At 34.9% G+C, this 16,839-nt stretch overlaps 1 protein-coding gene across 1 annotated transcript in view; it reads left to right on the top strand.

The window, feature by feature from the left end:
* RNF217 (ring finger protein 217) overlaps positions 1–12,420 on the top strand; it is a 125,644-nt gene extending 113,224 nt beyond the window's left edge. Inside the window, exons 5-6 of the mRNA XM_068551160.1 lie at positions 3,313–3,384; positions 4,780–12,420. Coding sequence (XP_068407261.1) covers positions 3,313–3,384; positions 4,780–4,853 — 146 coding nt within the window. The 3' untranslated portion in view covers positions 4,854–12,420. The remainder of the gene's footprint in view (positions 1–3,312; positions 3,385–4,779) is intronic.
* Positions 12,421–16,839: the final 4,419 nt, after the last annotated feature.

Genomic DNA, 16,839 nt, shown 5'->3' with positions numbered 1-16,839 from the left:
AAACTAACTGCAAAATTAAGTTTTGAGCTGTAACCTATTTGTAAGTCTGTACATACAGAAAACAACCTAAAAACCAAAATCCTTATATCTCCTGCACTGTTAGTCCTTTTCTTTCCTACTTCAATGCCATTTTGTGGCAAAGTGTTTCCTTCCATTTTTGTTTTAAATAATCTTTGATTGGACCATGCTTTTTTTTTTTTTCCTTTTCATTTTTCTGTTTAGTCATTCTTAAATAAGGAAAGTCATTTCCTGCCCTATTTGTTCAATAATATTTTGGGTGCATTCTCTTTGAGTCCTTTCACCATTTGCCTAGATGCCACTAGAATTCTCTTTCCAGGTCATAAAATAGAGTCAAGATATTTAACAGCCTGTAGAATGGGCAGCGCATAAACATTGTCAGCAGGGAAATATTTTCTTTGCACAGTCTTCTCTGTTTTTATTTTTAATTTTATGGTCAGCTTTCTATAAATGGTTTTCTTTTTGGCCCATTTTCTTTTCTGTGTATGTGTGTGTACTCGTGTGTGTCAGGATGAACCTGACAAAGGAGGGAGCAGCTGGCCTTATGATAAGCTCTCCCTCCTACACATATTTTTGCACCTCCAGCACAGCTGCCTCGAACTGCTGTTGGACCATCACTCCAAGTATAGCAGGGAAATGTGGACTTTTTTCCTGTGGACAAACAAGGAAAAAATACAATAATTCATGTTACCCATTACATTTTACAAAATCAGACAGAATGATTTTATAAGCGATGTTTTTAAATAAAAAGAGCAATTTAATTTCAAACATCTCATCCCTACAAAAGGCAGGAAAAGGAGTTACTCTGTAAGTCCCAAGCTTACCTTCTCCCTGCCATGGAAGAGAGTAGATGGATGACAGCAAAGCCCTCCTGCCCTCCATCCTTGCATGATGGAACCCAGTTTGCTCCTCAGTTTGGGACCACAGCCTGCAGATGTCCTTGGACAGAGACAGAGAAAGGGCCTGCCCTCCTCTCACAGCTGGAGGTTGGAAAACAAGGATGGTCATGTGACCATCTGCCCAGCAACAGATCAGAGGTTCTGCCTCTAGAGAATAAGGGAGAACAGCGATTTGAGGATAATTAGCAGCCTCTGACATGCAGGTATCTCCCTGGTAGGGAGTAGGTAGGTTATTCAGTGAATGGTGTTGGGAATAAAAGTGACAGAAAGAATGCTTTGTTCTCATATAATTCCATACAAATATTGAAAATATTACATTAAAACATATAATAGTAAAGAACATACAGGTCCTTAACTGATTTCTAGTTGGCAAATAATTTATATGAACAAAAGCAATGGAGCCCCCCTTCCGAAAATAAACATCACATTTTTCAAAAAGAAAAGAAGTTTGGAACCAGAATTGAAGAAATACAGATAGTCAATAAACATGTTTTAAAAGATTCAGTGTTATTAGTAGTCAGAAAAATGTAAAAAAACGAAATTTTTTTCTGGATATTGATTAGCAAATATTTTGTCAAGTTAATACTCTATGCTGGACATCTATACTCTGAATGAACTGGGAATTTTGTGCAATTCTTTTACAAAGAAATTTGATAGTAATGTGAAGGATATTTTAAAACATGATAAAAAATCTAGGTTGACAGTGGTTTATTTGCAAATATAATTTAAAATAGCAGAAAAGGGAACAAAAAATAAGTACTAAAATATTTAAATAAGCTAGAATATATGGATATAGTACAATACTATTTCAGCTATTGAGAATGGTATTTTAAAAGAATTATTATTGATCTAGGAATAAGAGAATCTGTGCTTAACTGTCCTCAAGACAGTTTCAAAGGTAGACTTAACATGTATTGAACATTGATTGCATATTGTAATAAGTTTATTACTTCCCAAAGAGAGAGAGCACATATCTGGTTCTTTGAGTTCTGTGATATTTGAAAAAAAAAAATAGTGCTGTTACTTTGCAGTCGTGTTTCATCACTATTATGAAAATATATTGATAATTACTTAAAAAAGAAACATGAATGAGCACACTGAGCTACATGTGTAGGAAAAAAACCAGATTCTTTTACAATATGCAAATCAATATACTATAAACTAAAGTGTACCTTTAAGAATGTACAAAGTGTAATTGTTCAATGCGATTTAGTATTACTTGATTGATTCTGTCATTGGTGAAAAATGTAAGTAAACCCCATGGTTAGACATTGTGTCAATTGAATGGCAGTTTTTTCAAAATTAGATATTAAAATCTGTATTTTTTATCTATGTTTTTTCTGTGGTTCCAAAGCCCCTTTCTTAAGAATAAAGAAGTTAATATTTTTCTGACAAATTTCCAACAAATGGCTGCATTATGTTTCTGTTTTTTAATGTAATTGGTTATTCCAAATTACTGTCCTTATTTATAGAATGGTGTTGCTGCTTTATTTTCAACAGCTAAGGGAGTCTACTGCAAAGTCCCTCCATTCCTTCCTCTTCTCTTGCTGTGTTTGGGGTGTACAGCTATTGCTGTGTCACGTGCCTTAAGATCAAGATTACTATGTAATGACAAGATATTAACTACTAGCCTCTATTTTTGTGCTAGTGCCTTTTAACGCTAGTAGGATTCCAGTTGTGAACTCTGTGATATAACTAGAGTTTATTATAATCACTGCCTAGTTATTCATTTAGAAAAATAAGTGCTGGTTGATGCCATTTGGCATCCTTATAAGTGCTTCCTTTCTAAGTTTGTTAAAATGATTCATTTGAAAAACCTTCAATATATTGTATGTTTATTGGTAATTTTCTCTAACAATGGTATTGAAACATCCCATTTGTAATTCAGTGTATTAGGTGTTCATATAGTTAGTTTATTTTGGACCCAGGAAATAAATAAATCACATTTTCAGATGTGGACTTGGGCACAGCCCTCTGTAGCACCTACTAGCTCTCCATTTTGTGAGCTAATTAGATTTTCTCCTGCCAGCTCAGAATGTGTCACTCCTTTCTTAATCTCTCAGAATTTTAAAAATTTAAAATGGAAGAGATCTAAAGGAAAAACACAAAGATGAATGGTCCTGGTGGAATAAAGTGAACCAGTAGCTTTGGAATTTTCTTGGTTGTTAAGGATGATTTATGCGATGTATGACACGTGTGCCCAGGACTTGAGTGAAGTTACTGAACTTACATATGTGTATTTGTTCTACACCTGATACATTTCTTTAGAGAAATATTGCCTTAATTTTAGTGACTCCTTAAAAAATAACATACATTGTGATATTAAAAAGCATTGCTGAAATTGTTTTTAGTTTTAGTTTAAGACTCTCTAAATGGTTTGCCTTTTGTTTTCCAGCTGGAAAATTATTCATTGCACCTCTAATTCTGGTCTTGGGATTAGCACTAGGGGCCATAGCAGTTGTAATCGGTAAGAAATACTTAATGTATCTGAGATGAGAATTCTCTGAGTGCCACAGAGAGAATATGAGTGTAAATGTAATAGTGAGTCAGTATTAAGTGTAGATGGTACGTGTTCCATGCTTGCTCTAGATAAGCAATCAGCACATGATTTATAGATTCAGAGGAGCGTATTTCGTACAGGGTGTATTTGTGTGACACTTTTTCAGTCCATGAACACTTTGATTCATGTTTCTTATAAAGCATTATTAATCCCCTTTTAATACAAAAGTTAATGTAACTAGTATTTTGGCAAAAGATTCCAGTAGACGAGAACCCAGATTTTCCAATTCTGAGTTCAGGTTGGAACATCAAAGGAAAGAGGCTCTGGGAGCCTTTTGAGTCTTCGGTGAGTTCTAGTAAAAGGGTCCCCTGGGTCAAAAAGATACTTTTGATGTGTATAGGAACACGTACCCAACATATACTTGAGCACTAACAAATAGAAAATGTATCAGTGATAAATATAGTTTTATTCATACAAGTATATTAAAATATGTATTTTCGAGCAATGGTTCTCAGACTCTAGAGTACTTTATAAGAACCTTGAGGGCTGGTTAAAAAACAGCTTCCTGGTTCCTACTCACAGTTTCTGATTCAGTGTAGGGGCCTAGTTCTAAAAAGTTAGGTGATGCTGATGTGGACGGTCCAAGGATCACACTTTGAGAACCATTGCTGTAGAGGATTTAAAATTAAACACTATAGCTAAAGGCTGCTTTGATGATTGTTCCACATAGTAGATGGGATTTCTCTTTTTTCCTAAATAAATTGATTTTTATATGTAAAGTTCTGTTTAGCAAGTAATTTGCATGTGCAGGACAGATAGAATTATAAGGTAACTCACATTTAAGTTCTTACAATGAATGAGGCTTTATGAAGTAGATACTATTATTATCTGCATTTTACAGTTGAGGATATTAAGGCTTTACTAGGACCTCACACGTGGTAGAACTGGGAATCAAAGCTGACATTTGCTCCACCGCCCATGTTCTTAAGTAACATGCTATATGGCCTGAAACCGAAGCATGAATATCAGTGTGCAAGTGATATGACTAGGGATAATAAAGAAGACTTAAACCTAAGTTTTGATATTTTGATAAAAAACATTCATGTCCAAACTGGTGTCACAGACTTTGTTAAAAGGGGGAGAGGGAGCTGAAGAAAAATAATAAAGAATGAAATCTTGAAGAACTAAGTACATTTCATAGCATAGGTATCTTCCCTCTTTTCATTTTCATGTATTACTAAATAATGATTATTTATAAATAGCTTGCAAAATAAAAATTTGAAAATAGAAAATTTTCAGATCTATGATACTAAAAGCCTGTCCTCTTAATTAGCTTTAATCTTTTTTTTTTTTAATCCCCAGGTTTATTTGTATTTCCTATCTATTGCCTTTGTAAAAAACAGAGAAAACGATCACGGACAGGAATGCACTGGTAAATGCAGGTGATTTCATCTGACTACGCTGGTCCGGGTAGGAGCTACACAGAATTATGCACCTGTCTGAGGGTCACTTCTTGAAAACTGCCAGGAGGACCCTTTTGCCATCTCTTCTCCTGTGTTCTCTGCAGGCCACAATGCCTCTAGCTCCGGTGCATTCCCAACATGGTATCCTGTCCTTTCCTTATACAGATTGCTGCTTTTACAAAATGGTCACTTTCATAGACTATAAACATCTATATCATAACTCTGATCTTCTTAATGGTTCTTGGAAGAAAGTATTTTAATTAGAACCAGTTATCCTCAGAACTGTCTGAGCATGCATCTCCTGAGCATTGCTTGGACTGTCTTTGTACCTGAATCTCCCTCCATGCCCTCTTCTGAGACTTGGTGTGAATAACTGAAGGTCCCACCTGTACCAACAAGCAAGGCCACTTTTCAGAAGATGAAGGCTCACCATATGCACCAATTTTCATCCGTGACCCAAGCAGTACAATTCCTTCATCCTTCAGATGCTATAATTGTTAAAAATCTCAATGCCCAAAAGGGAACTAATGAAACTAAACTAATGAGAAGAATCATAGTTACTGAAGTGTATACGTGTAGGGGTGTGAATGTGTGTGTATATACATATCTGTATTAAAACTAGGTCCAATACCTTGTACTTGTCAAGTTCGATGCCTACACTATTTTTCCACATTTTCATAGACATATTTAAAAATGATTGTTCCTTTGTGGGCATAATTTGGTAATGTACTGAATTAAAGTCAACGTACACAACAGGCTATTTTGATGTTGACCCTTTCTATTTCTTGCTCTCTTTCTCCTCTCTCTCTCTCTGTCCCACACACACACACAGAAATTTGTGCAGTGTCACCTCAAGGATTATCAAACTTTATAAACTGATAAAACTAATAGGCTGCTTCTAGGAAATTCTCAAGACCTAAATGTTCTGTCTTCTTTTTCAGATTTCTTATATGTTGGCATACTTGCTTCACTCTATAATTAATTTAAATAAGTGTGCTGTAGAGAGAACTGCTGAGGCCTTTAAACATATCCCTATTCTGCTCATTTTTAACCAACTTGTGATTATAATAATTATGCTTTAGGTTAAGCATATGATATTGTTTAAAACCCCACCCTCTCACCTCTCCTTTCCCTCTCTCTCTTTTACTTCTCAAGTTTTTCATAAAAACAAATACTGCTTTTGAAGGATTTTTCTTATGTTTATTGCTCAAATGCATAATAATGTGTTGGTATCTTCTTATGGAGGGGTGATTTAAAACAAAACTTTTTGTGTTCATGGGTTTATCTAAAATATAAACTGCTTTTGGAGAAGGAAACAAAAAAAAATGAAAAAAATATTTTCAGGATGTTTTACCAAGCTGAGAAATCTTTAAAAATAAGAAAAGGACAAGTAACTAAACTGTGTTTTTTTTTTTGTTTTCATCACGAATGTTCATCAGCAGAAGGGAATTAAAGACCTCTAAGAAGCTTAAAGTTTCCACTTGTCTCCAGATCCTTAACATTAGCTATTGGCGTAGATGTAGCATTTATTTTTCAACAACCTTTTCTGAATTGAAATAGATTATGTGATAAAACATGCATTAACATGGATAGTTTGTCTTGTTGGGCTCCAGAGTATAAGAACATTTATCATTTTTATTTGATCTGGAAAGTCCGTAATAGTGAAGTTTGCTTTCATGGATAACAAGCCAGCACTTCCATTCTTTCTGAGTAACGCTCAGAAAAGCTATACTGCTGGACTAGTCTATTTCCAGTTAGAGGAGGGTGTGCCATTTATGGCCTGGAATAGCATATTTCTAAAGCATAACATGATACAAGAAGAATCTAGTTTCACAAATTCATCTTTCCATTCATCCAACCATCTGTCCATCCAACAACTATTTATTGAGTGCCTATTCTACTTGCTCTAGTATTAAAACTGAGAGAATGGGAATTTCTAGCCCTAAATCCTTGTAATTCTGTTATAAAAGTGCTTAATTTTTGTAAATTGGACTTTCCTAGACTTGGGTGTTAGTTTGACGATGTGTGAATATGATGAATTCTAAATCTAGTAGATGTGTTTATGTATGATATGTGTATGTATATATACTTAGACATATACATAGCTGTATATGAATACATATATACCATCTAGCTAAATAATATACTCTCTGGTCCTGGATAATCTATTTTCTTAGGTTATTGTATCTGTTGTCTTTGGCCTACTCAGGGATTTTTATTCCTTTCTTTGAATAATTTATCTTTTGGAGATATTTTTATATTATTTGGAAATGTTCCAATTTTCCACTTACAGAGCGGCGTTTGTTATCAGTGAAGGCTCTTTCATCAGCACTCACAATAGTGTGCACAGTACTGCACAGGGTTTTCATTTTTCTATTGCATAGATTTAAAAAAATTAACATATGCATTTTTTGCTTTCAAAGTTGGTATATATCAGGCCTTTCCCTGCTAGTGACTTAAAGTAGTTATTTGTGAATTTTTTTGCTAAGTATCATTAAGATCTTAAAAAGGGAGAAGAAAAATAAAAGATTATTTATATGTTAGTGCTAACTTGAAGGTAAAACAATCGCACCTTTTGGGGTAAATTCTAAAAACGACTTTAACAAAAGCAGCATGCATGTAAGATGAATATCTTTTTATCCAAGGCTTGTCATTTTTTAATATGTTTTCATTGTAAATTTAATATATGTTCCTCTTAAAAAAATCAAACTATATTGAATTATAAAATACAACTTCCTCTGCTTTTCCCCACCCCTTATTTTCTAGGGGTAACCACTGTTAATAGTTTGGTATGTGTCTTTCCAGATACTATCTATAAATATACAAATAAGTATGCGTGTGTGTGTGTGTGTATCTGTGTGTGTGTTCATTTCGTATAAATAGAATAATATGCTTACTGTCCTGTGACTATTTTTCATTTTACTATGAATTGGTAGACATCTTTCCATAAGAGTTTAAATAGATTTACCTCATTCTTTTGTAAATTACTACATATTCCATTGTGGGGCTGTACTTTATTTAATCAGTCTCCTATTGAATGAACATCAAGATTGTTTTCACTTCCCTATTACAAAGCATTAGTGAAGATCCTTTACATATAGTTTTGTCACTGTGTGAACATTTTCATAAGTTTTTAAATTCGGTTTTTATATTAGTAATAAAATTTTAATGCATTTTCAATGAATGAGATCATAGAGATAATATATTAAGGCCCTTTTCTTGGAGAAAGACTTGTGTAAAAGTGCATAATTTTTAAAGAAAAGCATCTTTTGCAGGATAATTCCCCCCCCATGCTTGATTAGCCAAATAAATATCTTGCCAACACTTGCAAAAGAAAATTCATCTTATTCCAATAAAAATAAAATGCAATGAGATGTCTATAAGATAATGTGAGAAAGATGCATTGATGTTTGGATTGCCTAGTTTTAAAACTTGAGGGATTTAAATGAAATAGCCAAAGTGATCATGTTTGTCACGTTTTTTAAAACACTATGCATGTTCATGCATGTTGCTCCACAAGGAACTTAATTATGCCATTGTGAAAAGTAGGAAGCAACATGTTGGTAATTATGAATGACCACATTCTCCATAGAAAAATAATTTTGACTGTATGTGAGGTTTGGTGGTTTGTTGGGATGCTCATAATCTTGGAATAACGTGAAACCTTTTATTTTACAATGAATCCCAGCATTTCCCTAAGAACTTCTGTATGTGAAGTTAAGAAAAGAGGGGTCAAACCTTTTGGCACAAACAACATTTGTGTTGCCACCACCTTGATTTTCTGATAAGTGCTATTGTATCCTAAAGGTAGAACAGACTGGAAAACAATCAAAGATAAACACTGGTCGGGTTACAACCTGGTATCTTTAATTGTAGTTTCCTTGCTGTGATATCAGGATTCAGTGGTGCCTGTCAGGAAATTCCCTGTCTTGTGTCACCCACCATCTCTTGAGTCCCAAGGCCACAGGTAGTCTTTATCTTTCAATCCTATCACCCAAATACATGGCCCATGGATCCCCTAAAGGACCTTCAAAATACTCTTCCAGTCCCAAAACAATCCAACCTCATTTTTCTACACTCCTTTGAGATTCTAACCAGCTCCTCTACACTAGAAAAGAGGAGGAGAGAAAGGAGTGGGTTAAAAACTCACTCAGGCACGTGCAAAGCGCTAGCATTCCTTCCAGACCTTTGTCAAATTGAGTACACGTGCCACCAAATGGATCTGGTTTCTCTCTTGTTAAACATTGCAGTTGTTCTTAACACTAGACTTTTATGAGCTCTATTAAATTCATAATCATAAAAAGTTAGTGGCCTAAATAATATCCATTGGTATACTTCATTAAGTACCAAAATAAAAATTCATGGCAAATGCCATTTTATATTTGAATTTTATATGCAGGCTGCATATATGCCTTAATGTGAGTCTTCCCATTGGATTGTATGCTTAACCTTTCATATTTGTGGCTGAAATCTATCCCAACTATTGAAAGTAATCTTTCCTGTGGTCAACTTTATTGCTTTGTGTTAATGCTTAGTATAAATATAGCCTTAAGATCCAATAATGCACTTTAAAATACTTGTGCCATTTAAGCAATTTGACAGAGTTGAAGAAACTAATTGCAATATTTTGATGGAGACAGTAGAATAACAGTATTAGCAAATATATGTCACCTCTTTAAATTTGGCAGGGGGGCAGGGAGGCGGGGGTGGAATCAGAAGCTGAAAATTTAAAACAAGTAAAACATACCTGGAAAAGATGTAGCCAAGTTTCTGAAATTATAGTAATCCTAGAAATTGGTATTAGGAGCTCAAACGTAGCAAGTAATTAATACATGTTACCTAATAACCTAGTTGGAATGTTTGTTTAAAATATTAAGTTAGTTTCTACTGAAAGTTTTAGCTGCATTATTATTTTTCATGAAATCTATAAAAGAAATTCCACTGATTAGTAACATAGTAAATCAAAACTACCATCAACAGCCAGTTTAAGCATATTTTGTTTTTCAAATCATTGTGTTTTAATTATGACATTTTCCTCCTCTGGAAAATAAGTTGCAAGTCCCATTTTAATATGAATATCTATAATTATTACTTTAATAAAACTGAAATAATTTTATAGAGGCATTAAACTATGGTCTGAACAAAATCAGAGTTCCAAATTTGGGGAGTATTCCAGATTGTGAAATGCTACCTTTTCAATGCAAACCTCTTTATAAGAGAAAGGCACTCCTTCGTAACTCTGGTTTAGAGGGTAGAACTAATACTCATTTCATAGCCAACTGTTGTGTGGGGCTTTTATTGTACATCACTGTTCTGAGGCTGGACTGTAGTCACTTTATCAAAATCCAAGAAGCAGAGAGTCACAGAAGTGTGAGACTTGTAATTGTCTATTTGGGGCATTAGCTGAAGTCTTCATATATCACATACCTTACATTTTCTCATACGTAGTGCCAATTTTAGCAGCATGTAATTATGCATATTATAAACTATATTCTTTTTTGACTGAAGAAGTGACTATTTTGAGAATAACAATATGGACTTAAAAGGCAATAAATTTAAAAGAAAACATAAAAAATTTCTACTGCCTTTTATTTTGGCCACTTCCTTTTAGCTTATAAAAGAAATTTCATTGGGTGTATTTACTTACTGCATTACTTAGATTACACAGACTTATTAGCATAGAAAAATTTTTTTTGTTTTTCAGGTCTATCCCACATTTTTGTCACACTGTTCCATTGTATTAAATGACTTTCTTCCCTGCTTGTCAAGTGATACTCACATACTTCAACATCAAGTTTCTGTTTTCTTTTTAGATTTCCTAGTTATCTTGCTTTTTCCCTCGCAGTGCCCTTCCCATCTTGATGAAGTGTGGGATAAATTCTGTCACCATTAACTTTTTTGACTCTAATGAAATTCAAACTGAACGGACTTAAGAATTTGGCCCTGGTAGTAAACATAATATACCTTGGCTTCTTTTATCTGTAAGTTAAAACATCTCAGGAATACTTGGAACATGTCCCTCTTCCTGATAGGAGTTGGAGAACCCTGCCCAGCCCTCTGACAAGAAGTAAAATGAATGAGACGTTATTTGAATCAGAGAGCCTAGAAATAGTCTGAAACCAAGCTTCAGAAATTGTTTCATGATTATTATAAGGTCAATATTGTTTGCCTATTAGTTGGACAGAAAGCACGTGTGGACATTCATCCAGTCTGACCCCAGATCATCCTTGATTCATCCAAAATGACCAAATGTGTGGTTTGGGGGTCTTTGTTTCAGCAAAAAGTACCACAGCTTGGACTTAGGGCTGGATTCATAATATTGTCACATTTGTACTTGACTGTGGATTCTTAATTCTGGGAATGTTATTAGACTTCCTGATAATCTAAAGTGGATGGTATTGCATGTAACTAATATCAGCCCTATTCTAGAGAAACCATGCATCATTTGCAAACAAACGTTCAACTTTTTCATTGATATGATTTAGATATAAGCCACACTCAAGATATATTTAGCATAGGTTTATTACATGATATGAAAAAATTCAAGGGATAGTCAAACTTGTGTGTTAAAAATCCCCGCAAATTGCTGAGATGATGTTACTTCAGATTTTTCCTTGTAGCTGGCAAACTACATCGGTCATCAGTTCCCTGTAAAGTTAGGTGTTCACCTCATGCCCCAGCTGGAGAAATCATGTCAATTATCCAGTCAAGTTCTTAAAAATAATATTTTTTCATTAATATATTACTTCCTCTATGTCCAAATATAACTTTATTGTTTCCCTTGAGTAAATACTGTCTAAATATTTGATACAAATATCTGAATTTTTTTCAGTTTAATCAAAATTAGCATGCTTTATGTTCCTTTATAAAGAAAATTCTAGATAAAGTATGACTTTATCAGCTGATTACAAACCCTTTCTCTAAGACCTATTTTTTTTTTAACATCTTTATTGGAGTATAATTGCTTTACAATGGTGTGTTAGTTTTTGCTTTATAACAAAGTGAATCATCTATACATATACATATATCCCCATACCTCCTCCCTCTTGCATCTCCCTCCTACCCTCCCTATCCCACCCCTCTAGGTGGACACAAAGCACCGAGCTAATCTCCCTGTGCTATGTGGCTGCTTCCCACTAGCTATCTATTTTACATTTGGTAGTGTATGTATGTCCATGCCACTTTCTCACTCCGTCCTAGCTTACCCTTCCCCCTCCCCGTGTCCTCACGTCCATTCTCTACGTCTGCGTAAGACCTATTTTTTTAATTCCACGTGGCAACAGCTTTATTTTGTTATTTGATCATTTTCATCATAATTAAAATTCTGTAGATGGTCTTGAAAAAAGTAAACCAACCTTATATTTTGTATGAAACTTAGAACACTAATTGGTATATATATATGTTGCTTATGAAAGAAATTATTAATTTAATAAGTAGTAAATTCCAAGAGAACATAGAAATAGTTCTGTGTAGAAGGAACACAAAAACAGTGGCATAAAAATGTTGTTATGTTAACACATTTTAACATAACAACATTATTTATTAAGAAGCCACAACAGTTAGTTGTTTTGTTTCTATTGTAAACAAAATTGATTATAAGATATATTCATGAAACAAATTTATTTATATGTATATATATATTGCAAAATTGTGGGCCTGTTAAATTACTGTATTCACATTCTCCTTTTTCTCAAAGAATGTAAGATGCTAAAAAGAAAAACATTTGGGTGTTTACGCTGTCATTACTGTATATTTAGAAATTGCAGTTCTAAAGAATAATTGTTACCTCCTGTTTGAATTACCAGAATATATCCCATTTTATCAATAATTACATCCTCACAAACAATAGCAAATGAGAAGAATTTCTTAATTTTAAGATGAATGACTTTCACTAGGAGTTTGTACTAGATCTTGTCCATAGTTTGATTACATTACACGTTTTTCATTTTCTGTAAAACTTTTAGCCATTTTCCAAATAATGTCATAATATTTTTCATATTTATATATGAGCCTGGTTGAAAAGAGATTTTCTTTACCTTTTCAATGATACTGAAAGTATTTATATAATTTTACTTTTTAACTTTGTCTACATTTCATTAGTCATACTGTTAACTTTGGTATTCATAAAACTATGTGGAGGAAACCATTATGAATATATTTTAAGAAAGAGGCATGTAGAAATAAAATAAGAAAATAGAAAATATTAATACTCTTTTGTAGAAATTCCTAAAAGAAAACTGGAAAGGAAACAAATTCTTTTGTGATGAAAATGTTGAAAAATCAGGAGTATTTAAGACCTTAATTTCTTACATTTTTAGAGCAATCTGCTTCTTATCTCCAAATGATTATTTCATGCTGTTGGTTCCATGAATTGTGCTTTTAGCATAATATATAATTTCCCCCTACTATTTTAGTGTTTATACATTAATCACTTATAAGAAAAGAAGAAATTAGTGAATAAAAGTCAGGGAAACTGGGTTTATTACCATTTTCCAATAGCAGTAATGTATAGTCCCTTTAACCTTCCATACGGTGCTTTGTGTGATGAGAATATAAAACATTTATATATGTTCTTAGTGCCTTATTTTTTTCACTTGACTTTATTTCTTATCTAAAGAGCCATATATTTTTTGTGAGTGTTCTTTTGTCCTTCTATTTAAAGTGCTGATGAGACAGTGTATCTCTAGGAATATATATATATAGGCTGCATTTGCTACTTTCATTCACTGTATTATCTCTAGAACAGCAGGTTAGCCAATATATTTTTCTTAAATTCATTGTTCATTTTTAAGCTAAAGTATTTTAAAAAGGATCTTAAACACCATAAATTGAAGCCATTATAATTGAAATGTATTTTTAAACCACCAAAAAGAATGCTGATTATTAAAGTTTAAAACAGGAGTTGGAATGGTTATCAGTCTTTATCTATAGCTCCAATTAGGGTAAAGTTACTTTACAAAAAGCATTAAAAATAAAAGTAATTATATGGTACTTCAGGAATTCGACCAGTTCACTACCACTTGTCTTCGGTAATATTTCGTCTGTAATCTACTTCCACACAGATGCTGAAGAATGATGGTGTTTGCTATTTACATAGATTTATTAACTCACAGTGGGCTTTATCGACATCGAGACATTTTGTACAATATATTATCTTGCTCTTCTTGGTCTTTGCCTTTTGTGTTATACAAAAAGCTGGTTTTGTTGTATTCTTTATGTACTATAGTATGTAATTCAACTTTTCCTGATGAATGTATAGTGAATAATTAAAATAAATCATGTGCTTAGAAAAGACAAAGACACAGGTTGTATATGCAAATATGTGTAAATATTTGACAAAGAAAAAAAGAGGAAAAGAATCTTCCTGCCAACAGATATGTCCTGCTGGACAGGATGTGGAAATTAACAGATTTTTTTTTTTTTTTTTAAGCAATGAGATTTAAAAATCTATTACCTCAAGAATTTTCAGTGGATATATATCAGTGTAATGATCCTTCTTCGTAAACACAATCTTACTTGCTGCTGGCGGTAAAAGCAACCCACGTGTCAGATCACACAAATTTTAGGGGCTACCCTAAAATTTAGGGGCTAGTCTTCCAAAAGATTGATACTTCATGAAATTTTGGAGTCCAATTTTGGACTTTCAGTAACATCCCTATGGCTTTTTGTTGTGGTTGGGCTTCTATTTTTTTTTTATTGTTTTTGGTTGATTGTTTTAGAATGGAAGGGTAATCTAAATTGTGAGATCAGATCTCATAGACGGGTGTAACGACATTCACTCTACTTGGATGCAAACTATAATGGGAATCAACTACTTTGATTGTCACTGTATGAACTGTTGTATGGATTCCTGTGGAGTGCTGTTTACTTGCATGATGTGTGCAAGACATCATGCAGCGTCATCTAGCAATGCCTAATAAAAGTTTTTAAAAGAGAAGACTCTTGGGGTTTTTTTCCAATAGATTTGGAATTTAAAGAAATTAAAAGATAAAATTTGGCAGTGCCAAAATTACATGTACATAAGTAAATTTGGAAAGTTATCGAAGTCACTTCTGCACTAGATTCTAAGAATGGAGAGGCAGGAATGCATAGAAATTCATGAGTGTGTGTTTTGGAAGGTGGATTGTGTTGTGTCGCTGTGGCATGTTTTGAGGAAAGCGCACAGAACAGTGATGATCATTCTGCATGGGGTGTGATAAAGAAGCAAATACTGTGAAATTAAGAATTTGGCTTAGGGTGGTGATTGCTCTTTAGACAAAAGAGGCTGGACTGGAGTGGGGAAAGTAGAAACCAGTAAACCATTAGAACTAAATATATATGCCTTCTCTTTAACCTAGCAAGTCTTTCCCTAGATCTATACTTTGGGAAACAAGGGCATTTGTTGACCAAAGGACACGTATAAGGATTCCCATCAACAGTAAAGTGGATAAGTATACTGGGGTAGATTTATACCATGGAATACTACAGAGCAATAACAATGAAAAAATAATTTCTTAAAAATCTACAAAGCAATGCACAAAAATATGGTTGAATCTCACAGACCTGTTGAGCAAATGAAGCCAGACACAAAAGGAGATATATTTATATGATGGTAAAACTAATCGATGATGACAGAAGTCACAACACTAGTTACTTTAGGGGTGCGGGTTATTGACTAGGAAGGGATGATAAAAATATTGTATCACTTCATATGGGTGTTAGACAGGGTACTATTAGGAACTTAATATAAAATAACTAGATTATTAGAAATGAAACTTACAATAGGCCAGGTTTTAATCCTCAGATCGCAATTGAGGTAGGTTTGCAAAGAGGTTAAGAGCGCAGCTGGGTGGCTAGGCTGCTGTATTCAAACCCCAACTCTGCCTCTTGCAGGGTGTGTAACCTTGGCCAAGTCACTTAACCTCTCTGTGGCTCAGTTTTCTCTTCTGTAATGGGGAGGGCAGCACATGCCTCCAAGTGAGCTGTGAGGGTTAACTGGGTTTTAAAAACACATAAAGCACTTAAAATAGTGCCTTGCTCTTAACAAGCTTTCAATAAACGTTAGCTCTTATTATTGTTAGTGACCGTTTCACTGTGGACACATTGGCCCATGCAATGTGATTCACTGATATCAGTCACAAGTACTGGAATATGCTAGCTTGGTATCATTCCAAGACATCGTGTCAGAGACCCGCTCCGCGCATCCTCTCCCAGCGCAGGCCGGGACCAGGCACACCCGGTCCAGTGGGAGGCGCCCCGAGGACCACTACAGCCCTGGGATCCAGGGGTTGCAAAAGCCTTCCTTCGGGGGAGGCGGAGCCGGTGCCACGAGCATCTTGGTCCCCAGCAACCCCCGCACGAGGCCGCCGGCTGCCCTGAGCGAGGCAGTCGGACGGGCTGCGGGCGGTGACCGCCTTGCCTCCGGGCGTCTGCCGGGGACAGGGGTGGGGCGCTTGCGGCCCGGGCGCTGCTCGCCGCCTCCCTCCCCCCGCCCACCCCAGCTGTTGCCCGCTCCTCTGGACAGGGGTTCTGGGAGAAGCGGGTCTCCTCCTCGAGCACAAGGGGAGGGACAGCGAGGCTGCAACGTCTGTGAGCCAGCAACACATCCCATTCCTGCATGTTTAAAGGAAGAAGGTTGTTTTGTTTGTTTTTTAATTGAGGAGGTGAATTTTTAAATTAAATTAAGCTAATTTTATGGGGAGGCTAGAAGACAGTTGCCTGCAGTGTTCTGATCGCAGCTTCCATTTGCCAGATCACTTCTCATAAACCTGGCTGATAAAGCTTCTACATCTCATTAAAAACGTTACCCAAAAGAAAAGGAACAGAAGGAGAACGGGATGAAAGGGAGAAGGGAAAGGAAAGAGGAAAGAAAGAGACATTTAAGAAGCTAGAATAGGAAAACGGAGCCAAAGAAGTGAAGTCAAGACAGTTGCAAACCCCATCTGATTTCAATCCCAAAGGCAATTTTCTTTCCTCTACA

The sequence above is a fragment of the Eschrichtius robustus genome, chromosome 9 (genome assembly GCF_028021215.1).
Source record: "Eschrichtius robustus isolate mEscRob2 chromosome 9, mEscRob2.pri, whole genome shotgun sequence".
In the NCBI taxonomy this organism is placed as follows: Eukaryota; Metazoa; Chordata; class Mammalia; order Artiodactyla; family Eschrichtiidae; genus Eschrichtius; species Eschrichtius robustus.
This window is presented reverse-complemented; position numbering and strand designations above follow the sequence as displayed.